Source organism: Microcaecilia unicolor, chromosome 3 (genome assembly GCF_901765095.1).
Source record: "Microcaecilia unicolor chromosome 3, aMicUni1.1, whole genome shotgun sequence".
Classification (NCBI taxonomy): domain Eukaryota; kingdom Metazoa; phylum Chordata; class Amphibia; order Gymnophiona; family Siphonopidae; genus Microcaecilia; species Microcaecilia unicolor.
In genome coordinates this window covers 60,370,979-60,395,305 of record NC_044033.1, presented here as the reverse complement: position 1 = coordinate 60,395,305, position 24,327 = coordinate 60,370,979, and the positions used below count along the sequence as shown (strand labels likewise).

Below are 24,327 nucleotides of genomic sequence, written 5' to 3'. Positions count from 1 at the left end.
TTATTAGCATTTGTATAGCGCTACCAGACTCACGCAGCGCTGAACACCTGATACAAAGAGACAGTCCCTGCTCAAAAGAGCTTACAATCTAAATAATACAGACAGACAAGGCAGTTACGGGTGAGGGAAGTAATGGGTGAGAAGGGAGGAAGGGACAAGGGGAGGGCAATTGTGGCTAGGAGCTAAAAGCAGCAGTGAAAAGGTGGGTTTTCAGCATAGATTTGAAAACAGGTAGAGATGGAGCTAGACGTATAGGTCCAGGAAGTCTATTCCAGGCATAAGGTGCCGCGAGAGAAAAGGAGCGAAGCCTGGAGTTAGCAGTGGAGGAGAAGGAGGATGACAAGAGAGACTTGTCCAGTGAGCGGAGTTCACGGGGAGGAATGTAGGGAGAGATGAGAGCAGAGAGGTAGCAGCCAGGGGTGGAGGATAGGACAGTAAAATCATGTTGAACCTGGTCCTATCCAGGGCAAGGAGGCTATTAGACTGGAACTCTTAGTACTTATTCAGAAGAAGCCAGTCTTGTTCTTTTTGGAATATTATAGTTTATAGTTTATTGAGATTTTCTATGCTGCCAAGTCTAACTGGTAGATCTAGGTGGTGTATAATAAAATCAAAGTTATCAGAAAGCAGAAAGGAACTACAATATTTAATATGAAAGTAACCAGCATACAGTATTGTTGTGAAGAAGCTGCATAGAGACATCCCCAGACTGTGCTAGAAGGAAGTTAATTTGCATAAAAGACTGAGGTCTGTGAGAGAGACTCTAGCTAATCTGCATAACCAAGAAACCCTTGCCTTTTCATGTTCCTCATCTGCTAGTACTGAATAATAAAGTTGTTATCTTATCCCAGAAGGAATAGTGCTGAGCTTGTGGGAGCAGCAGTTTGGCGCATGGGGTGAGTTCACTCTGAGTGTACAAGTTGCTGAGAACATGGTCTACTGTTGTTGAAGAAATTATCTGGTCGATATTCAAAATGATTTAACTGGCCACTGACTGCTTACATCGCTTGTTTGGGGCTATCCACTAACTTTCTGCAGCACTTAACCAGTTATCACTACTGAAAATGATCAGTTAGCACCTAAGTGAAAATGGGCTATTTTGGGAGCATTCTAGGGGCGGAGTCAGCAGTTGGCCAATTAAGTGTTGATATTCAGCACTTAACCGGCCAGGGTAACCACCCAAATGGGACCACATAAATCACAGTCCTATCTTTATGCATTAAACCATAGTTGCTTAAGTTCTGAATATCGATTTAACCGGCTATGTGTTACCTGGCTCCTCATAAACTGGATATTCAGTGCTAAAACCCGGACATGGCCCAGCACTGAATATCTGGGAATAACACCGGCATCAAAATGCTCACCAGCTGAATATTGATCCCTATATGTGTAGGCTGTTTCTGATCCTATTTTTATTATTATTAAAGGTAAGGCTCTGTTCTTAGCTCTGAATGGCCAGAGACCAGACCTGTTCCCTAACCCAAGGGAAATAGGTCCTCAAACTTCCCCTAAAGCACTGAGGACCTGGGGCTTTGTGACACTACCTGATTTGGCAAATATTCTATAAAGGAAAGTAGACACCTACTTTTCTCTACAGAATAGACTCCTACAAGGTACTCTGCTATAGAATTGACCTTTTACAGTCTAGACAGCGTGAAGAAATGTCCCTGCTGAAGCAGAAATATCCAACAGTCAAACAAGAATGTCTTGCAATAAAATGTGTCATAGAAATCTTGAAATACTCCATCTGATATTCAGCCAGCAGCAGTCAGCGTTTTTAAAAATTAGCCCCAGATATTCAGTCCTGGGCTATGTCAGGGCTCCGGCACTTAATATCCGGGGCTAATTTGACTGATGCTGACTGCCAGGGCTTATGCAGGTCCCAGCCAACATTCAGCTGGAGCCCTCATAACCCTTTTCTTCTTTTCAAAGCCCCCCAATCCCTCTCCTTCCCTTACCTTCCTCCCAGCTTGCAGAACTTCCCACTCCCCTCTCTGAACATCCCTGTGGGCCTACCTGATGTCCCTGGTGGTCTGTGGGGTCACTGATGTCATGAGCGAAGCCCTCTCAGCTCCTGCCCCTTGTGGCTTCCCTAGGAAAATGGCTGCTGTGACCTCTCGCAGCAGCTTGCATTTGCCCACTAAGCTATGCAGATGTTAGCACTGAATATTGCCGGCACCCGCATAACTGCTGGTTTCTCCCCACTACCATTCACTGTACTGCCCTGACCTGCCCAATTTTTTTAAGGGCAGTCAGAGGGTATATTCAACAGCACTGCCCAGTTTAATGCTGCTGAATATCAGGGAGTAGGTGGCTATAGGCAATTTAAATGGGCAGCATCCTCTCTTGCCCGTTTAAATTGCTTGAATATTGGCCGGTGTCTTTTTACCTCAAATACTTTTGCCTCTCATTTAAGAAAAAATATTTTGTTTAGCTGGGACCTCCTATGAAAACTTGATTCCCTTTCTGAACAATTGCATTTGAAACGATATGATGTTCTTAGGGCTAGCCAGAACTTTTTTCGTAAAGCCCTGCAAGAGCTGTAGCCTTTCATGCTTGTAGTAAGCTCAATTTTTTTTTCTATAAGCTGCCAATAAATGAACTTTAATGGCATACTACTACTACTACTTATCATTTCTATAGCGCTTCTAGACATACGCAGCGCTGTACACTTGATAGTTCAGAAGTGTTGCAGTTACTTGTTTTAGTTTTTCATAGATGCTTTCCAGTGCACTCAGTCTGTGATTCTCTTTGAAGAGAATTTTATTCCCTGATTCCACAAGACATTGTAAGTACCATAATGTGAATTATTTGAATATGTTTACTGCTCTAATTCTGTACTGCCTATGTTTGGCTTATTCTTGTTGTACACTGTACACCATCTTGGATGAATTTCTTCTAAAAGGCAGTAAATAAATCCTACACTAGGTTTGAAGTGGATTATAAGTGTTGAAAATAAATAATTAAATAAATACATTACAGGTACAAAAAAAGAAAAGAAAACCCTAAAATTTATCATTCCACAACTTCGTAAAATTTCATAAACAGATAATATACAATATACAATCTACCATGTGGGGTTTCACAGGGATCGGTCCTGTCCCCATTACTGTTTAATCTATATGTCAGTCCCTTGGCACTTCTCATTCAAACAATGGGTATTAGTTTTTATTCTTATGCGGACGATTTTCTTCTTATTCATTATGTTAAACCATCTAATATAGATCTTACACCGCTACAAATCTGTCTGGATAAAGTGGCAGATTGGCTCACAACATATCAATTAGTATTAAATCCAGATAAGACTATAACATCTTGGATAGTAGGACAGGGCACATGACCAGCAGTGGTACCTATGCTATTTGGCCAGAACATCCCTACAGTTAAATCTTTTAGATACCTTGGGGTTATAATCGATTCTGCTCTGACATTTGAGGAACAAATATCTGACGTAGTGAAAAAATCTTTTTTCCATCTTAGGAGACTTCGGTCAGTTAGGAATTCAATTAGTAAGGATTCCCTTAAAACGTTGACATCTGCTTATATTATCTCACGCTTAGATTATTGTAATATCATATATTCAGGGATCACTCAAGCTAGCTTGAAACGACTACAAAGAATACAGAATACTGCAGCACGTATGATTTGTAGGGCCCGGAGGGATGACAGAGTAACACCTTTACTACATCAACTGCATTGGGTTCCGGTTGAAGCAAGAGTTAAGTTTAAAGCCTTAGTTTTGACCCATAAGGCTTTTTATACACTAAATCCTGACTATCTGTCAAATCTAACTATTCCTCACACTGCCATACGAACCCTTAGATCCCTGACAGACAACAGGTTAGTGATTCCTCCTCTCGCTAGGGCTAGATGGGAATCTACACGGAATTCGGCTTTTTTCTATTTGTCTCCCTCTCTTTGGAATGGCCTTCCAAAAGAGATCAGACTTGAGAAATCTTACTTTCATTTTCGGAAACTTTTGAAAACCTTCTACTTTATCGATTATGTAGAACAGAATTTAGAATAATGGAAGAAAGGTTATAAATGGGCATCTGTAATATATATTAAATCAAAACTGTATTATTTGTCTGTGTAGATTATATTATGTATTTAATTTTGTATTTGCGGTGTTCTCCTGTATACTAATCATGAGTTATACTGTTTTTCATCTTATGTAGCTAGTTTGTGGGTTTGCTGTGCTTTCCTGTAATGATTGGAGTTCTAATGTTTGTCCAATTTGTACTTATTGTATTGCTTCTTTTATAAATTGTAAACCGTTCTGTCTTGCAGTAGCAATAAGATACGGTATATAAATTGACGTAAATAAATAAATAATAACTTCCAAAAACTAATATATGTAGGAGCAAGACGAACATTGAATGGCAGACAATTCCAAAGTTTCACTGCATAAAAGGGAAAAGATTTCTCATAAATGGACTTGTATCTTAGACCTTTAATAGTTGGAGAAGTCAAAAGCAACCAGGCAGAATTTCTGCTGATAATGGAAGATCCTAGTAATGAAACCCAGGAAGCCAGTGGTGTTCCTAGGGGGGGCGGTGGGTGCGGTCCGCCCTGGGTGTACGCCGCTGAGGGGGTGCCACGCGCCTGTCTGCTACGTTCGTTCTGTGCTCCCTCTGCCCCGGAACAGGTTACTTCCTGTTCCGGGGCAGAGGGAGCATGGAAACGAACGAAGCGGACAGGCGCGCGGCACCCCCCCACCAGCGGCGTGCACCCGGGGGGGTTCCTTCACCGGGGGGTGTCCTTTCGCCGGGGGGGGGAGGGTTGCGCTGCAGCTGGGGGGCGGGGCACATCAGCGATCCGCCCCAGGTGTCAGCCCCCCTAGGAACGCCACTGCAGGAAGCAAAAACCTCAGGAGCCTGGCCAAAAAGAGATTTCTATACCAAGCAACAAATCATAAACTCAACTCATGCTGCCACAGAAAACCAATGAAGCTTCATCAATAGAGGTGTAGCATGATCAAATTTCATCTTACCAAATATCAATATTGCAGCTGTATTCTGAACTAAGCACAGTCTCCTTTTCAATTTAAGGGCCTCTTTCACTAAGTGGCGGTAAGCCCAAGGTGGGCTTACCGATCGCTATACAGGAAGTGCTGCCTGGCTACTGCAGCAGCCCAATGGTACTTCCCACTCCTAGTGCACCATCATTTCTGGTGCTACAAAAATTTATTAATTTTTGTACTGCCAGAGTGTACCTGGCAGTAATTGGGCAGTGCCACTCGCTGTCCAGTTACCACTGAGTTAGTGCGGGAGACCTTACTGCCACCTCAATGGGTGGTTGTAAGGGTTTCCCCCCTGAAATGGCCACATAGCAAGTGTTTTACTCGCCGTGCAGCCATTTCCTGCAGAAGGTGAGACTTCCCTTTTACCCACTGCGGTAAAAGGGGGCTTCGGCGTGCATGTAAAACACGCGCAGATGCTAGCGCCAGCCCTCTTTTGTCACAGCTTGGTAAAAGAGGCCCTAAATGAGATTCCTAAATATAAGGAAATGCAGTAATCTAAAGAAGACAAAATTACTATCTGCATCATCAGATGGTCAAACAAAAGAAGGATAAGGTCCCCACAAAAGTGGAATCCAAAACAGCAAATGCACCATCAACCTAAAATGGTCTTGAATAAAATAAGAACAAACTGATTTCAATAGCCTAATAATAATAATCATCATTTTAAATACAGTAATATTTTGTTACCATATACTTCTGAATTTTCATCCAAAGTGTCTTGAATTCCACAAGATTCAAGGTTCCAGTCCCCTCATTCTTTGCAGATTAAGGTGCAATTACAACAAAAATATTTATTTCAACTACTGGTTATAAACTGTGACCAGCTGTGGTGAAAACATGTTACTGTGCACTTTTGTGGGTACCCAGAGTGAATGAGGAGAGATAGAGAGATGACCAATAGAGGAACATTTAGGAGCATGTTTACTAAAGTGGGCTAAGCTGTTAGCATGGGTTATAGTGTGCACTGTTAGCATTGGCCTGTACTAGTGTCACGGTTGTGGCCGTGCCCTTATGTTCAGACCTACTGTTTCTCTGTATCTAGCTCTGTGACCTCTCCAGTCTGCCCTTTTCTCTATTGTTCTTCCTGTAAGCCAAGCCTCGCTTTGGTCTCCCTGCTTCTGCTTCCTTTCCTGTTGTTGTTCTTCCTGTTATCCAAGCCTCGCTTTGGTGTCCCTGAAGCCAAGCCTCGCTTTGGTCCCTGCTTCTGCTTCATTTCCCTTGTGACATCATCAGCCTACTTTATAAGGACCCAGGGAGCTTTCCTACTTGCCTTTACAAGAGGTCTCTTAATCTTGTGTTACATATTTAGATAATTTCTCTGCATGCTTTGTTCCTGAGAATCTGGCTCCTGAAGGTCTGTTCTGTGTTTCTTTGAGTCTTGTGTTTCAGTGCTTTGCTTTGTTTCTGTGTGTTTGCTTTTGAACCTTGATCCTGAAAGCCTGGCTCTAGAGCCACACCCTGCCTTTGGTGTCTGTATCTGTTTGACTGTACCCTTGGCTCCTGCTTTTAGTCTAGCCCTGCTTTTGACTCTTGCTATAATTAAGCTCTGTGTTTAAGCCACTCTCTGTGTTTAGCCAAGCTCTGTTCCTGTTTTCTATATTCCATGTTCTGTTTCCTGTGTGTGTGTGGTTCTTATCTGTTTATTCTGAGAGTCTGTAGAAGCCAGCGTCTCCCTGATTACTTCACTGCTATAAAGCTGTGGCTGCCTCTCAGTCTGCCTGGCCTTTCCCTTTCCAGCTGTGGGTGCTGGTAAGCACATTGTTTCTTTGTTTGTTTGTCTTCCCTTAGTCTGCTTAATCCTTTGCCTGCTATGTTTGCTTCCTGGCTCTTGAGCTCTGTTTCTGCCAAGTTCTGTTCCTGTTGTGTGTTTGAGGAAGGTTCTGCCCCTGCTCTGTGTTTGAGCTAGTTCTGTTCCTGTTCCCTGTCAAGCCAAGTCCCTTTCAGTATCCTGTTCCAGGGTGGAAGAGAACCAAGTCCAAGTGACCAGCCCAAATACAGAAGAGCTCCAAACAGAGTTTATTGGGACCCTACATGGTCCGTGTTTCGGCAGAAAAAGCCTTCTTCAGGGGTCTAAAAACATAAGATTTAAAAACAATATACAATTAAAAATAAAAACAATAATGAATATGCAACAAATAAAAGTATGAAAGTAAATAAAGATACAAATATATAATATAATATGAATCATACACACTTAGAATAAAAACATATACAAAAATAAATATAAAAATGCAATGTTGTATTTAAAATGTCAAGTATAATAGTGATATTGATGACACACTGTTTCAATTAAAAAAAAATAATAAAAATAATAAAAATTTTATGTCTGATGGGTGACTCAGTTTACATTTCACACCAGTTCTTAGAAACATCTATAAAAATATAGTAAAACAAAATAGTATCTTGCTGGTTTAGTTAAATAAAATGAGTTATAAAGGGACGGAAGTTGGCATAATGGGTCAGTAACATTTTGTTATAATCATGGCATAATCAAATATTAATATACCATTGTGTTTTAAGTACATATGTGCAAACATATGAACCTTATGTTATGGTGTTGTAAGTGTAAAATAATGTTATGGATGTGACACCAAAAACTCTAAAAATAATCATAGTAACTGCGTGCCGCTGTCACTGCCCTCGCTATTACTGTGTACTGCTCTTTCTGACGGCCTATCGGGAACCCACTTGCTCAGAATACAGTCATTCGGGCCTCATGGCCTAACCGACTCAAACCCAGGGAAGGGAGAAAGAAAAAAACAAGAGGTCCCCATGGGGACTAGAGCACCAACACACTAAGTGCTCGCTAAGGACACAAGGGAAAAATGAACTAAGAGAGGTAACTATAGGAAACACATCAGACTGTACCCCACAGCACACAAAGGAAATAAGGGACTGAGAAATAATAGCGAGGGTAGTGACAGCAAAAAAAGAATTAAAACAGTCACAAGGGAAAGACTGCTCTAAACACTCAGCTGCCAACAAGATACTATTTTGTTTTACTATATTTTTATAGATGTTTCTATGAACTGGTGTGAAATGTAAACTGAGTCTGTTCTGTCCCCTGACAGCCTGGCACTAGTTATAGTGTGATCCTAAAATGTGTTAATGCCTTCACTGCTATTCTTACTCCTAAAGATCTTGACTGCTGCAGTCTTCACTGCTAAGATATGTGTGTGAGCAATGCATTGTGTGTAATGTAGTTCACAGACAACACAACCCCACTTGCCTGTCTGTATAAGATCTGTTACTACTGGTTGTGATGCTGCTTAGATCACTCCTCTGTCTCAGCCAAGCACTTCCTGGCCATTCTTACTATCTCTGACCTGAGAGGTCAGCCAGGTATGACCTTTTCCTCCAATCAGGGGCTGCCTCCTAGAGCCGACCTTGCCATTCGAGGGCAGGCTTTGTCCCTATTGGCCTTTCTACTCTTTCCTTTCTAAATCTGTATGAGCTCCTGGCTCCGCCCCCCCCCCCCCCCCCCCCATTGCCCATGAGGAGGACAGTATTCCATCTTGCTCCAGGACAAAGCAATGATCCTGTTGTAGCTCTGGAAAAGCACTAGTCTTTTCACCCTGAAAATACCTGTCTTGTCCTCACGTGGTGAGCCCTTAGGTCCCGCAAGGCCGAGAGACCTCAGAGGACAGCCGTGCACCCCAATCTTCACCCGCGGCGACCGCCGTTCACCGGAGGTTGAGCCCCCAGCTGCAGGCAGTCAGCAGGACTGCTGGAACCGCGGGGTGGACGGCTGACCTGGCTAGGGTCGGGAGTTGCGGCCAGCAGACACAGTCTCTGGATAGGGCTGGCAATCTGTGGTCGAAGACAGCACAGTCTCTGGATACGGCTAGCAATCTGTGGTCAAGGTTAGCACAGTCTCTGGATAACGGCTAGCAATCTGTGGTCAAGGTTAGCGCAGTCTCTGGATACCGGCTAGCAATCTGTGGTCAAGGATAGCACAGTCTCTGGAATACGGCTAGCAATCTGTGGTCAAGGTTAGCACAGTCTCTGGATACCGGCTAGCAATCTGTGGTCAAGGATAGCACAGTCTCTGGAATACGGCTAGCAATCTGTGGTCAAGGTTAGCACAGTCTCTGGAATACGGCTAGCAATCAGTGGTCAAGGTTAGCACAGTCTCTGGATACGGCTAGCAATCTGTGGTCAAGGTTGGCACAGTCTCTGGAATACGCAAAAGATGCAACGCGACCCGCTGCACGGGCTTCGGGAACAGAACCGGAAGCAAAGACACCAGCTAGGTTCTGGGTTTAAATATCGCGCCACCCTGCCCTCAGGAAGAGACTAACCAATCCGGACCTGGGAGTCGGCAGAGCCCCTTGGATTGGCTCTGCCCGAACTCCAGGCAGCGTCATCGTTCTGGTCCTCCAATCCGGGGCAAGGTAGGCGGAGTTCCAGAGTCCCCCGGCTCTGGAACGGAGAAGACGTCGGCTCCGACGCCGCCATCTTGGGCGGCGCGAACCTCGTCCCGATCTCCCTTCCCCCCGAGGCCGGCGTTCGCCGTCGACGGCCGCCGGTCCCAGCCTGACCTGCCAGTCCCGCGGCAGCGCCGGCTCCTATGCGGGACCCTTCTGGCCGTCCTCTTGTGCCGCGGAAGCCGCTGGCTCCTGCTCACCGCAGCGGGAGCGCAGGTAGGGGCGCGGGACGCGACAATACCCTCATAAAAGAAGGTTCTGCACTCCCAAACACCTAACTCCAAGCTGCCTCTATCTGTGGAACTGCTTTTCTTATCTCTGCAATGAGCTGATCCTGGTTAAACTTCTACCTTCTCTCCACTGATACAGCTCACAAACTACAGGGTTCCTTTGTGCTTATGAACATCTAACTGTGAGTAATCATCTATGTTATTCAATAAAGGAACTTCAGAAAAGAACAAGAGATTTAGGTGTGTTGATGTGCTAGGGGTTTATACTTCAAGATATTGAGACTTATAGCTAAATAACTCTTAAGAAACAGCTATACAAGTCTCGAGAGACTTGACAGAGTCACCCATCAGACATATAATTTTTATAATTTTTTATTTTTTTAAATTGAAACTGTGTGTCATCAATATCACTATTATACTTGACATTTTAAATATAACATTGCATTTTTATATTTATTTTTGTATATGTTTTTTTATTCTAAGTGTGTATGATTCATATTATATTATATATTTGTATCTTTATTTAAATTTTTACATGGTTCTTTTGGTTTTCAATTGTGTGTGGTTTATATTGATAGTATTATTATTACTTTTATTTTTTACTTTCATAGTTTTATTTCTTGCATATTCATTATTGTTTTTATTTTTAATTGTATATTGTTTTTAAATCTTATGCTTTTAGACCTCTGAAGTAGGCTTTTTTCTGCCGAAACATGGAACGTGTATAGTCCCAATAAACTCTGTTTGGAGCTCTTACTTCTGTGTTTGGGCTGGTCACTTGGACTTGGTTCTGTTCCACCCTGTGTTTGTTTTCCAGTCAAGCCAAGCCAGTTTCAGAATCCTGAATCCGGTTCCAGCCAAGCCTGTTCGAGAATCTTGAATCCTGTTCGAGAATCCTGAATCCGGTTCCAGCCAAGCCTGTTCGAGAATCCTGAATTCTGTTCAAGAATCCTGAATCCTGTCCCTGCCCTCTTTATTGTCTTGCTTCTGTTATTCTTGTTGCCTAGCTTCTACCCTGTCTTGCCTGTCTAGTTGTGCTTTGTTTTGTCTCTTTCAGTCTAGTCCTAACCGGATCCAATCCTTGCCTTGTCCTTGTCTTGCCCTTTTCTGGACCCAGTTTTAATCTACTTCTGTGTTTTGCCTTGTCTTGCATTTCTGGGTCCCAGTCCCAGTTTTAATCCAGTTCCGAGTCTTGCCTTGTCCTGTCTGGGTTCCAGTTCTGGCCCTTTGCCTTCTTTTCCTTGCCTCGTCTGGATCCGGTTCTTGTGTTGGCCATTGTGTTTAGTTAGCTCTGTCTTGCCTTGTTGAGTCTGTTAGTTTATCCTAGTCCAGTCTGCTCTGATTCCTGCCTGTGCCAGCCCAGGTGATTTGTAAGCTCCAGTTTTAGTCCAAGGGCTCACCATTCCTGATAGTTGTGAAAACTAGCAGCTACCACATGGTAAAAGAGCCAGGGGCCCATGCAGAAAGCATTACTGTGGGTTTTATCTAGTTTTACTGCAAGTTTTATTGGCCATGCAATGTAAAAATGGTTTCAGCATGGGTGTTAACTCGCATGGAAATCATTACTGCACACTGCATTAAAATGCATGGTAATGCGGTCATTAACAATTCGGCGGCAATGCAATAAAAAAAAAAGTTTCTGATGCACATTGTGCTTGGGGAACCTTTGCCAGGTCTGGGGCAGTGTAGAGGGGTTGGTTGAAAGGAGGGAGTGTCTAACTGCACCCCCCTCTCTCCCTCCAACCTGACCACCCTGCCCTGGACTGCTTTCTGAAGTGCCTCCACCCCCCACCCACATTAAAAAAAAAAACTAAGTTGCCCTGGTAGTGTAGTGACCCTTCTCCTGTCCCTATCCACCTTCCCCCAATATTTAAAATAAACATTGCCATGGTAGCCTAATGGCCCCCTCTCCCAACCCAACACCTCCATTTCCCCAATATTAAAAAAAAGTTGCCCTGGTAGTCTAGTGACACCTCCCCTACTGACCCGACTCCCACTTCCATAAAATTCCCTAGTAGACTAGTAGGACCCCCCCCCCCCCACTCCTACCCACAGCCCCTTTCCTAGGGCCCCACCCCAGTCCATGTACTTTATATTAAAAATTGACTTTGTCGAGTACATCCCAGGATGCACTGCAGGGGCAGAGTGCTGCCATTTTGAAGAAGATGGCAGCAGAGGCAGGGCTGGTCTTAAGCAGGGGTGACTGCACAGGATCTCACACTCTTAGGGGCCTATAACTGAGTCATCATTGCAACTGGCGGCTGACAAATGTTAAAGCTTCTTTTCCCTTTCACTTTCTATCTCTTTCTCCCTCTCCATCTCCTCTCTCTCCCCTCCCCCCCCCTTAGTAATTGTGCTCTTCAGCACTGAGGCTCTATACTCCTTCCACCGCACTGCCGACCAGCCCTGACATCTCCTTCTTCTTACCCCCCCCCCCCCCCCTTGTCCTTTGGTTTCATGCAGGTTAGTAAGACAGCCCTTAGCATGGTGACAGAAGCCAAAAACACAAAAATGATTTCAAAATCAGTGAACACCCTTGTAGTGGCTGAAAAGAACATCCCTCCACACAAAATGTCACTAGATCAGAAGTCACAGATGAAGGATACATCCAAAAGGCTGATCATTTCTCTGCAGGTAGCTAGGGTGAATCCATCAGATTTTATGTCAGGGCCTAAAAGTAAAATTCCAGCATCAGAAATCACTCATAACTAGCAAGCACAATAAGAAAAGGTAACACTTTCCCAGAATTATATTGCACTTTCTATCCAAACAAGAGAGCAGTGTGATTTACAGTTATTGCATGCCTGTAATGGACAAACATGCAATATGGTTGATTTAGCTCAATTCAAAAAAAAGCAAATGATACCACAGAACAGGCAAGCAGAGGAGCAAAATTAGAACAAACCCCTGCTAGAAATGGTGTCTGATAAATTGTGGGTGTCTCACTCTAAGGCTGAAAACCCATGGGAAATAGAGTGACCCTGTGGGAAAAACATTCAATATTCACAGATACCTAAAGTTTCACACGGAAACCGTCAGAAAGTCTAACACATAATTCATAAGTGGCAGACAGGAAGACTTGTTTTAAAACTTACTGGTCAGTTTTCAGTGACTCATGGACAGTTAAATAGAGCTTAACTGGCTATCTGCAAATATTCAACAAGAGATAGCCAGTTGTCTCTCACTGAAGATTTCCAGTCAGTGCTTAGTGGGAGATAACCGGTTATCTTCCGCTGAATATCCTGGTTAGCAGCTATTGTGCAACATAGCTGGTTAGGTGTGGATATTCAACGCAGAAGCGGAGCCAGGATGAGGCAGGTTGACGGCGCGGGGGGAGCAAGAGCGGACTTCCGCTGGAGCACATTTTCAGTGCAACAGGACGAAAAAATAGGCGCCGGCAGAACTCCGTTTGGGGGAGCAACCGCTCCCCTGGTGCCCCACCTAGCTATGCCACTGATTCAATGTCAAACTGGCTATGTTGAGCGGTCAAAATAGGCCCATCTTTGACTGCTAAAAAGTTAACTAGTTAGCGCTGGTATCGGCATAGCAGGTTAACTTTTTAGTGGTTATCTACCGCTGAATATCCATGGTTAGGTGCTTAAACACTATTTAACTGTCCAGGATTCATTCCTGGCTGGTTAAATAGTTTTAAATGTCAGGGGACAAGATTCTGTTATAGAACACTAGTGTAAGTTGGCATATACACACCTTCAATTTGGCACATCCACGTCAATAGCAGGTGAAAATGTGTGCACCAGAGGAGTAGCCAGATATGATATTTTGGATGGGCCTGAGCCCACAGTAGGTAGGCATACAATTCTGCCCTCACCCCTGTTCTGGCACCAGTGACCCCCCCCCCCCCAACAAATAAATACCTGAGCTGGCGGGGATCCCCAAGCTCCGCTAGCTGGAAGACGTCCTCCGGTGGCCAGAGCAGCTCATTTTCCTACTCGGGGCACTGTCCATCTGCTGCTGCTGTGCTGGCCTCTCCACTTATGTACATGTTCAGTATTCATGTATGTGCAAAAACCAAGCATGCACAGGCGGCGGCGGGGGAGGGGGAAGTACAGTGGCAGCATGTGGAGAGTGCTGCTGGTTGCAGCAAGTAGGAAAATCAGCTATGTTTATTTATTTATTTATTTATTTATTGCATTTGTATCCCACATTTTCCCACCTATTTGCAGGCTCAGTGTGGCTTACAATAAGATATGAATAATAGAGATACATTGGTTACAACTAGGTTATGGATTACATTGAACAGGGTTGTGCGAGACATTCGAATATCATTGGGAATATAACAATGGGACATCAACTGAAAAACATTGGAAAGAGACAATGGGAAAAAACATTCATTGTTGGACACCAAGACATTTGGTGTATAAAGTTCTGTGAATAAATATGTGATTGACTGGATAGCGGGATGAGGGATAAGAAGTGGATGTGCATTGCATTGGTGAACAGTGAGTGTGGTCTCTATGTGTTTAGGCTCTTTCCGTAGGTTTGTTCAAACAGGTGAGTCTTCAGTAGTTTACGGAAGGAGGCTTGTTCGTTAATCATTCTTAGGTTGCGCGGTAGTGTATTCCAGGATTGCGTGCTCTTGTAGGAGAAGGTTGACGCGTATAGCGTCTTGTATTTCAGGCCCTTGCAGGTTGGGTAGTGGAGGTTGAGGTGAGTTCGGGATGATCTTTTAGCGTTTCTGAGTGGTAGGTCTATTAAATCAGACATGTACGCTGGGGCTTCGCCGTGAATGATCTTATGGACTAATGTGCAGACTTTAAAAGTAACGCGGTCATTGAGTGGAAGCCAATGTAGTTTCTCTCGTAGTGGTTTTGCTCTTTCGTATCTAGGTTTTCCGAAGATGAGCCTGGGTGCTGTGTTCTGGGCTGTCTGAAGTTTCCTCAGTATTTGCTCTTTGCATCCTGCGTATAATGAATTGCAGTAATCCAAGTGGCTAAGGACGAAGGATTGAACTAGGCTGCGGAAGACAAATCTTGGGAAGAATGGTCTTAGCCTTTTCAACTTCCACATGTAGAAGAACATCTTCTTTGTTATGTTGTTTGCGTGGGTTTCGAGTGTTAGGTGGCGGTCGATAGTCACTCCAAGGATTTTTAGCGTTTCTGAGATAGGGAGTTTAAGGTTTGGTGTGTTTAACACGTTGAATTCAGTTGTGTTGTATTGGGAGGTGAGTATCAGGCATTGGGTTTTTTCAGCGTTCAGTTTCAGGCGGAATGTATTTGCCCATGTGTTCATGATGTGTAGACTCTGATTGATTTCTTTTGAGATTTCTTTGGTGTCTTGTTTGAATGGGATGTATATTGTCACATCATCGGCGTATATATATGGGTTGAGGTTATGGTTTGATAGGAGTTTCGCTAGAGGGATCATCATTAGGTTAAATATGGTTGGTGAGAGAGGTGATCCTTGTGGGACTCCACATTCAGGTATCCATGCTTTGGACGTGGTTGAGTTTGATGTGACTTGATACGAACGCAGGGTTAAGAACCCCTTGAACCAGTTCAGGACGTTTCCTCCGATGCCAAAGTATTCAAGTATGTGTAGTAGGATTTCATGGTCAACCATGTCGAAGGCGCTATCAGAGGACCTCTTACAGCTGGCAGGGTTTGGGAATCCCTACCAGCCATAACAAAGATGCAAGAATTGTGGGTGGGCCTGGGCCCACCCATGGTTACGCCACTGGTGTGCACCTATATGCAGCACTTTAGCATGTAACTTACAGTATTCTGTAAGTTACACATTTAAACGTTGGTCCCGCCTATGCCCTTCCCCCGTGAACTTTCCCCTTGCATTTATACGCTAAATAAATATCATTTACAAAATAGCGCATACCCAAGTGCTAGTATAGTGTACAAATGGGGCTTACATTTAGGCATTAAAGTTGTAAAATGAGAGGGTACATGTAAAAGACCCCTGGATTTTGGGAAGAAAAACAGTTATACATTTAGCATGGCATAAAACATATAACCACTGTTGAATATAGGCCTCTTAATATTTCCAGTCTTCGACAAATTAAGTCCAAATCCAAGGATCCAGATCAGGGATCCTCAAACATTTCAAGAGAAAGGCCAACAGAATATTTCAAATCAATGAAAAGACCGTTGGGAGGAGGGTTTACCACCGGAGCGTATTGTCATCATCTTCTGTGGCTGATGGAGTCTAGAATCCTTACTGGATTTACTGCCTTTAGCACTACCACAAAATTTAAAAAAAGAAAAGAAAAGTAGAACTTCCTTTGTGAGCAAGATGTAGATGTGGGCAGGAAAAGTAGGGTGAGCTGGAAAAATGAGCTCCAACTGCCACATCAGGCCCATGTGCTACAGACAGGGGACCCTAGCTAGGGGCTCATTTTCATTACACAGTTCAATTGGTTACTATCAGGCTAATTTTTGAAAGAAAGGGGCGTTCAAAAAGCGACACAAAAGGTACATGGCCATCCCCGTGAAAGAAAGTCACCTAAATCCAATAATTGAAACAGGGCCGTAAGGGCGTCCTCGGCGCGAGGATGCCCATCTATGGTCATCCCCACAGGGGGCATGTTAGGGGCATGTTATGGGCGGTGTTACGAGATGGGCGCCCCCAGCGTATAATGGCTAGCGAAATGGTTTCGCATGGGTCGGAACATAGGCGTCCTTAGTTAGACCTGAAATAAAAGTGACCAGGGTAAAGGGGAAGTCATCTTTAGACCCATTAGCAATTTTGTGCAGTTGGAGAGTGGTGAGAGCATTGTTGGGAGAAAAAGCTGAGAGTTTGTTGAGTTTGTTACCTTTGTCTGTGTGCCATAGTTGGAACGTTTTCACCCTCACCTTCCTCATTTGTGTTTTACCTTTTCAGCTTTCCCTACTCCTTCTAGCCCCCAAACCCAGACATCACTACTCCTTCCTCTATCTCCACCATCCCCTCTCCCTATCCCTCTCCATTCACTGCCCCCAAGTTCATAATTCATTCCCTTACCTGTTTGTAGTCTCTGTTTGTCTCTTTGTCCTGTGTACTGCTGCAGCGTGTTTGTGAAGACTGTCATTTGCTGCTTGGAGAGTGAGTGGCTAGAGGGTGTGGCAGGAGAGTTTGTAGTGGGTCAGAGAGTGCTTGCAGTGTGGCTCTGCTGTATGTGACCGCATTGTTTGTTGGTGGTGGGAGAGTGAGTGTCAGCTTCTGTTTGTTGCTGCTGTGTTTCACCAAGTTGGTAGGGAGAGGTGAGCACTGGTGGCACTGCATTGCACCTGTAGTGTGGGGAAATGGAGGCACTAAATGCACAGGTGGCTTACATGTTGGAGGAAGAGGGGACGCACCACAGGAAGTACTCACGCCCCAGAGTTTTCAGGCCCCATAGCAGTTTCCTATACCTCACTGACCTGCAGTGTCTCACTAGGTACCGCATTGATAGGGCTGCCATTCAGCACCTTTGTGACCAGCTCAAACTCCTCCTGCAGCCCAGGATCTGTAGGAACAATCCCATCCCTGTGCACCTAAAGATCACTGCTTCTCTATCTTTTCTGGCCACTGGGAGTTTCCAGTCTGTCCTGTCTGTGAACATGGGTCTCACCCAGGCTTCCATTTCTAACTGCCTCACCCAGTTCCTTGATGCCTTCCTTACCCACACCTCTGAGTACATCACCTTCCCCACCACCCCCCAGGCCCTGCAGAACAACACGGCTGACTTCTACTCCGTAGCTTGCTTCCCCTCGGTCATAGGCGCCATTGACTGCACACATGTTGCACTCAGACCCCCCTCCCCAGGCACGAGAGACCACTTATAGGAACAGGAAAGCATTCCACTCACTCAATATGCAAGTTGTGTGTGACGCCAAGGGGGAGATTCTAGACGTGTGTGCCCGATACCCAGGTTCTACCCATGATGCCTATATATTGCAGCACTCAGGAATCTTCCGCAGGTTTGAGCGAGGGGAGATCACCAGCGTCATCCTAGGTAAGTGCAGCATGGATCTGGCCAAACTATACCTCCTCCACCAGGCAGCCCTCAGCACTGTCTCCCTCCAGCTCACTCCACAACCCACTATTCCCCCCCCCACCTCCACAAGGTACCCACTCCAAACAATACACACTCATCTTTCTCATCCTGCTTCTCCCCAAAGGTGACAGAGGCTACCCACAGCGGAGTTGGCTCATGACCCCCATAGTGCACCCACAAACAGGGTCAGACTCAGAGGAGAACTACAACAGTAGACATCGGACCACCCTTGGCATCATCGAATGCACCTTCGGACAACTTAAGAACAGGTTCCGATGTCTGGACCGTTCTGGAGGGGAGCTCCTGTACAGCCCCCAAAATGTGGCAAAGATATTCCTGGCCTGCTGCATGCTACATAATTTGGCAATGCACAGAGGACAGGCCCTCCCAGAAGAGCCACAGCCACCAAAACCGCAGGCCCCAGATGAACAGGATGAGGAGCCCCCTCCACCTCCCGCCCACAGACCAGATCAGAGTGCACACCAGCTGGGGATCAGAGCCAGGCAAAGACTGATCGAGACAAGTTTTGTGTGAGAATAAGTTGACATTTATTTCTATGACATAGTATTTACACACCACCACCTCCCCCCCACCACCACCATCACCTGCTCTGTGCATATTCCCCTCCCTCCAACCCTAACCACCCCCCCCCCCCCCCCCCAGTATGTTCCATCACTTTCCCCGGGCCTGTACTGTAAGAGGGATGTCCTTCGGCAGTGCTGCAAGAAACATGTCTTTGTTACTGTATTTTGCACATTAATATTCTTTATATTTCCCGTACCTGGATGTCCGCAATTACATGCACTGTACTTGCGGAACAACCAGATACATCAGAGAAGTCCATAATAATAAGGACGTCTTTCTCATAAAACCGCCAAAGGCCCATATGACCAATGTTGGCAAGAGTGAATGTTGGGGGCATCCTTTGGCGGTTCTGGAAGATGGGCGTCCTTTTTTACTATATTTTGGGCGTCCCTGATTTGGGCGTTTCGCACTGCGATAATGGATTGTCTAAGGACGTCCATACTATTTTTCGATTATACCTACCTGATTTTAGCCGACTTCACGAGGGTGTCCTAATTCATAGTTGGACGACCTTTCGAAAATGACCCTCCACTTAACTTTGTAAGTCTAAGTGCTTTGAGAATATACCTCTGAATCTATAGATCAAAAGTCAAGAGAGACTATGGGTGGGAAATAAGAGATACAGGACTGGAAAAAGCATAGTACATGTGATTTGGGGACTACCTGAAGTTTCAGTCACACCTTTGTGTCGACATTGTCTCTTTGACATATTTATAGGTTTGAAAATCACAGGTTTCCTCCCACTCATTCTGGCACTCTGAATGTTTCTTGGACCTTTGCCTGCTCAGTCACTCTCATTCCTGAGGTCTCTTCACAGCAAATGATAAACTTACGTTTTGCCACTATCCTGTTCAGAACAGTCTGCAGCTCCACAGCTGTCATTTCACTGTCCTACAAAGAGAAACACCCATTAGCAGGTAGAGAGCTGCAATAACCACACAGGACCATGACTACGTGAAGTATGAGGCCGGTTGGCGTGGCTACGCTTCACAGATTCATCCATCACCTGTCATGCAGAGGAGGAACTCAACAAAGAGCAGCTAGCCCCATCTGCACTAGAGATCTCGGCAGCCATTTTAAAGGAGAAGTGGCACCGGGCAGGAAAGAGTGGGTTTCTTTCCTGCCCATGAAGAGGTCACTAGACCATCAGGGCTTGTTAAGGTAGGCCCAGGGAGGTCCTACTAATGATCAGGGGCCAGGTTGGCGGGGGGACTTATCTTCTTCAGTGGTGGGTCAGTCGGATGTTTCGGGGGGGCAGAGTTTCAGTGCCAAATCCAAAACTGAAATTCAGTCAACCTCTTGTTTGCACACAAACCTACCTCCCATGGATAATGGATAGAAAGCTCCAAAGGCACGAAAAATTGTAGCTTTTGTAACTACAGCTCCTTTTGACTTATCCTCAAGGAACCCAGCTATATGTGTGACCTTGATTTTGTGCAATTATCATTCAGTACTCAGTTCCAAGTCCCAATCTAAGATTACTCCTGTCTTATATTCTAAAGCAAAGTGACATTACATAGTTGTGGCAACAAACGGCTTCCTTTATTAGATCCATTTGGGCACCCTGCTGTGTCATTTTTTTTTTAAATTTATTTATTCGTTTTAAATCAAATTGAACAATCTGTTACATTTGAACAGGAAATACAGACATGCAGCGTTTATATAGAGATATATTCTCCATATAGAAGAATAAGTTCAAGGAAAAAATGTTTTAACTCTTCTTTAGACCACCATTACAAGGGGCTAGTCTAGGATTAGGAAGACTACTAATAAGAAAAGAAGAAGAAAAAAAAAATATAAAGTGGTAATATGCTTAGCATGCACCCTATCCTAATAATTCATATATCTCATCTAGATCGGCGGTTGACCAATTTTCTTCATATTTATAAATGCTTTCAGCTGTTCAGGCTGGTAAAAGATGTATTTTAAGCTCATATACTTAATAACGCATTTACACGGGTAGTTAAGGTAAAAAGTGGCCCCTAAAGATGTTACTTCTGTGCGCATAGCTAAAAAACAGTTTCCTCCTTTCCTGAGTCTGTTTAGTAATGTCAGGATAGATCCAGACTTTTTTACCTCTGAACAGAGCTTGCATTTTTTTAAAGTACAGCTGTGTCATTTTATACTGATGCTTGGATGTCATGGAACTTCTACTGGTAATAACACACAGACATATATGCATATATACTACTTCTAACAAATATGTTTCATAAATATCTTCCTCCTCACGAGAAATAATGAAAGCTGAGGGGTCTTTTTAACTAAGTGGCGATAAAAAAAATGGCCTTAGCGTGCTAGAAAAACCATGTAAGGGCATGCTAAGGCCATTTTTACCACAGCAGTAAAATGGCCTTCTCCTATTTTTTTCTTTTATTAATGGTCATTTGCAAATGTTGCTGTTACAATGCCACCATTAAATAAATTAGCGCGTGTGCTCTTACTGCCACCCAATATTGGCATCTGCAAGGTAATGTAGCTGTGCTAACTGATTAGGGTGCCCACTCTTTGCCTACAGACACACCCAGGGGCGTAGCCAGACTTTGGCGGGAGGGGGGTCCAGAGCCCAAGGTGAGGGGGCACATCTTAGCCCCCCCCCCCCCGGCGCCACCGCCACCACCACCAACTTTGACCTCTCCCTGCCGACGACCCTCTCGACCCCCCTTCCGCCACCAACCCTCTCCCACCGCCATCACCTACCTTTGCTGGCAGGGGAGGGTTGCACGTTGTACGTGCAGGACGTCAGACTCACAGAAACAGAACGAAGCATTTTGCAGGAAGAAGAGGACCTTGGCTGGTGGTCCTCCCCCCCAGCAAAGGTAGCCCACAGCGATGGCGATGGCGGTGGCGGGAGAGGGTTGGTGGCGGGGGGGGGGGGGGTTGAGAGGGTAATCGGCAGGGGGGGGTCCAGGGCCAAATCTACGGGGGCCCAGGCCCCCATGTAGCTACAAAAAAGAAGACCACAAAAAAGAAGAAAAAAGTGGAAAAACAACTTCAAGAGATCAATCCGAGACAGGGGGTAAGATGCTCCAGGAAAACTTTATTAGGGACCCTACACGGTCCATGTTTCGGCTTTTAAAAAAGTCCGTTTTCACCTTGAGAACTTTATAACTATTCGCTCAACATTTCTTTTATTTTTCCGTTAGTATCCTTGACGCTCTGACTGTGAGGGATGTGTATACTCATATCTCACACGTCAGTATTGGGTGAAATTTGGCGCCAATTTTTTCAAACCGAATCCGTTGATACATTTTTTTAAACCGAATCCGTTGATACAATTCTTTATTCAGGTAAAGTAAGTCATATTTTTATTTTTAATTTTATTAAATCCACCATGACTTCCCTATACAGCATCATCGATATATCTTTTAGTTCGTTTCTACTTTGATAAGTTGACTATTTTAAGCGTAATAATTCCTTTGCATTTTTGTTAGTATCCTTGGCGTTTTTATCCGTTAGGGAAGTATGTAGAGATATATATATTCATTTATTTCTCACATGTCAGTATATCATTACTATTGCTTACACGCAGTCCTTTTCTCTTTTTTCTCTTCTTTCCTTCTTCTTCCTTTTTCTTCTTTTTTTCCTCCTTTTTTCTATTCTTTTCTTCACGCCTTGTGAAGTGTGAGTGTTATCTTTTCTTTGTTTGACCGCCTGGCTCTTAACATATGTCTGGACTATATGGCTCTTTTGAGTTTTTTGTCTTTATTTGTAATTTTGTGATACCTTTTTAAAAATTATTTATATATACTCTTTAGACTTAAATAGATATTTGGATATACATTTTTATATTTTTAAATTTAAATCTTTAATCTCATGATTTTGTATAGATATTTGTTTTATATCTTATTCTTAATCATGCATTGCCACCTTACTAGTTATCTCTCTAATATTTGCCTTATTATTCATTTTTATGCTACTTCTTATTTTTGCTGGTAACGTTTATCATTATGCTGTTCTTATGAAACATACTTTTATGTTGAATCTAAATATATAGTTATATATTTTTTTTGCAAAAATTATTTAAAAAAAAAATTTTTTTTCATGATATTGGTCGTTACACTTATTTTCTTTTATTTTTACTTTTATTTCCATCATTTCTGCATTTAGTAATTTTTCTTAATCCTTTTATTCATGCGAAAATTTCTTATAGAGACAAGATTTTATGAGCTCCACTGTCTATCAGTATATTTTGTGCAACTTCTGATCGGTATGTTCAATTTCTATATTTATTTATTTTTATATGGATGTATTAAGAAATTATTTGTTGTACACATTTTGTATTTGTATTTTTATTTGTATGTAGTATGCTTTGCTTAGTATGTTGATTCTTTTTACTTAGCACATTACATCCATTATTAGTTTTTATATTTAAAGAAACTTGTTCCACTATTTGTTTGAATTAATCACCTATTGACTCATGGGATGATATCATTTGTTTTGTGATATAGATATATCACTTTTTGAAATATGGTTCCATTATGCTAATCAAATTATATATTATTTATTTACCATTTGATTTCTATGTTGTTTGTCTGATGATATAGTAATAGTATTTGGATTGATTTAGTCAATATATTAAATTCTAAGTTAGAGGACTTGATTTATATTAATAATGTTTTATATTAGGTATTTTTCACATTAATTGTTTTTACATTAAGTTTTGATATTTGGTGTTATATATTTGATTTGATTTTAATTATATATGTGTCATGTTATTTTATAGACCCCTGATGAAGGCTTTTTTAAAAGCCGAAACACGGACCGTGTAGGGTCCCTAATAAAGTTTTCCTGGAGCATCTTACCCCCTGTCTTGGATTGATCTCTTGAAGTTGTTTTTCCACTTTTTTCTTCTTTTTTGTTGTACTTTTTGTGGAATCTTCGAACCCCTTTTTTGCCCCATGTAGCTACGCCACTGGACACACCCCCTCAAAAAAAAACAAAATAATTTTGTAGCACCCGCACATTTGGCTCCTACCGCATGACACCTGAGCGCATCCCGTGGTATGCCATTTTAAGCTGTGTTATGCATTTGTTAGCACCTAATCCTCAGACACACTCCCCGGGCACCCTGTCTGTTTATCAAAGAAGCCTACTAAAACCTCTCTGTGCTCTTCCCACTGAGAGTTGTTCATAGGTGACACACAGACTGATGCAGGAATCTCCCGCGGGCAGTAGTGTGTGGTTAATGAGCCTTCTGCGTGCACGTTACTGGCCGCATGTTGCAGAAAGGAGCTCATCACAGCAGTAAACTCATGCGGTAGACATGGTCGCACACTGTCCCCAATTCTATAAAAATTGACAAACATTTCATGTGCATATTTAGGCGTGCCCCCAATTTACGCATCTAATTTAATAGAAGACAATTAGTACCAACAATTAGCCTTTTAACAAGCAATTATTGGCACTAATTAGATTTAATTAGAACTAACATGTGTAAATTTAGGTGCAGGCATTTGCAGCATGTAAATTTATGCATGACCTCTCCACTTACATGTTAGTCTATAAACCACACTGAACTTTAGGTGCAGCTTATAGAATACTGCTTAAGTGGGGGTTTTCAGCACCAATTTTTGGGTGACATTTATAGAATCTAGCCCTATATTAAAATTAATATTAATGAGGCCATTAGGCATTACTGTGCAAGGCACAGAAGTAAACTGGGATTCAATGTGTACACAACGTGAGAAAAGTATTGCCATGGCCGGGGCAGCGTAAGTGGTTTACTTGGCAGGATTTAATGCTAGTTTTGGTGATTTAAATGACTCATTCTTCTTTTTTCTGCAATCAGATCAGTGCCATCTGGAATGTTGTTCTGCATAGAAATTTCAGCCTCGCAAAAGTTTTATGTATATGAAATTTTTGTGAGGTTAAATATTTATGCACAGAACAAGATTCCAGTTCATGCACAGATGTGTGCCAGTACTTTTGTTTTCTTAACATGTGCTCAGTGAAGGCACCCTTACCACACAACCTTTGCACACATGTGTCTAACAGAGTCCCCCCTGATTAGCACCCCAAAATCTGCCCACTTGAAATTTCTATCTCATTAGCTTACAACGTCGCTGTGGTATAGTTTAT

General features: G+C 43.3%; 1 protein-coding gene across 1 annotated transcript in view; it reads right to left on the bottom strand.

The window, feature by feature from the left end:
- CAPN8 (calpain 8) overlaps window positions 1-24,327 on the bottom strand; it is a 135,580-nt gene that overhangs the window by 22,411 nt on the left and 88,842 nt on the right. Inside the window, exons 15-17 of the mRNA XM_030195968.1 lie at window positions 19,083-19,140; window positions 12,287-12,351; window positions 5,711-5,779 (exon numbers count right to left, since the gene is read on the bottom strand). Coding sequence (XP_030051828.1) covers window positions 5,711-5,779; window positions 12,287-12,351; window positions 19,083-19,140 — 192 coding nt within the window. The remainder of the gene's footprint in view (window positions 1-5,710; window positions 5,780-12,286; window positions 12,352-19,082; window positions 19,141-24,327) is intronic.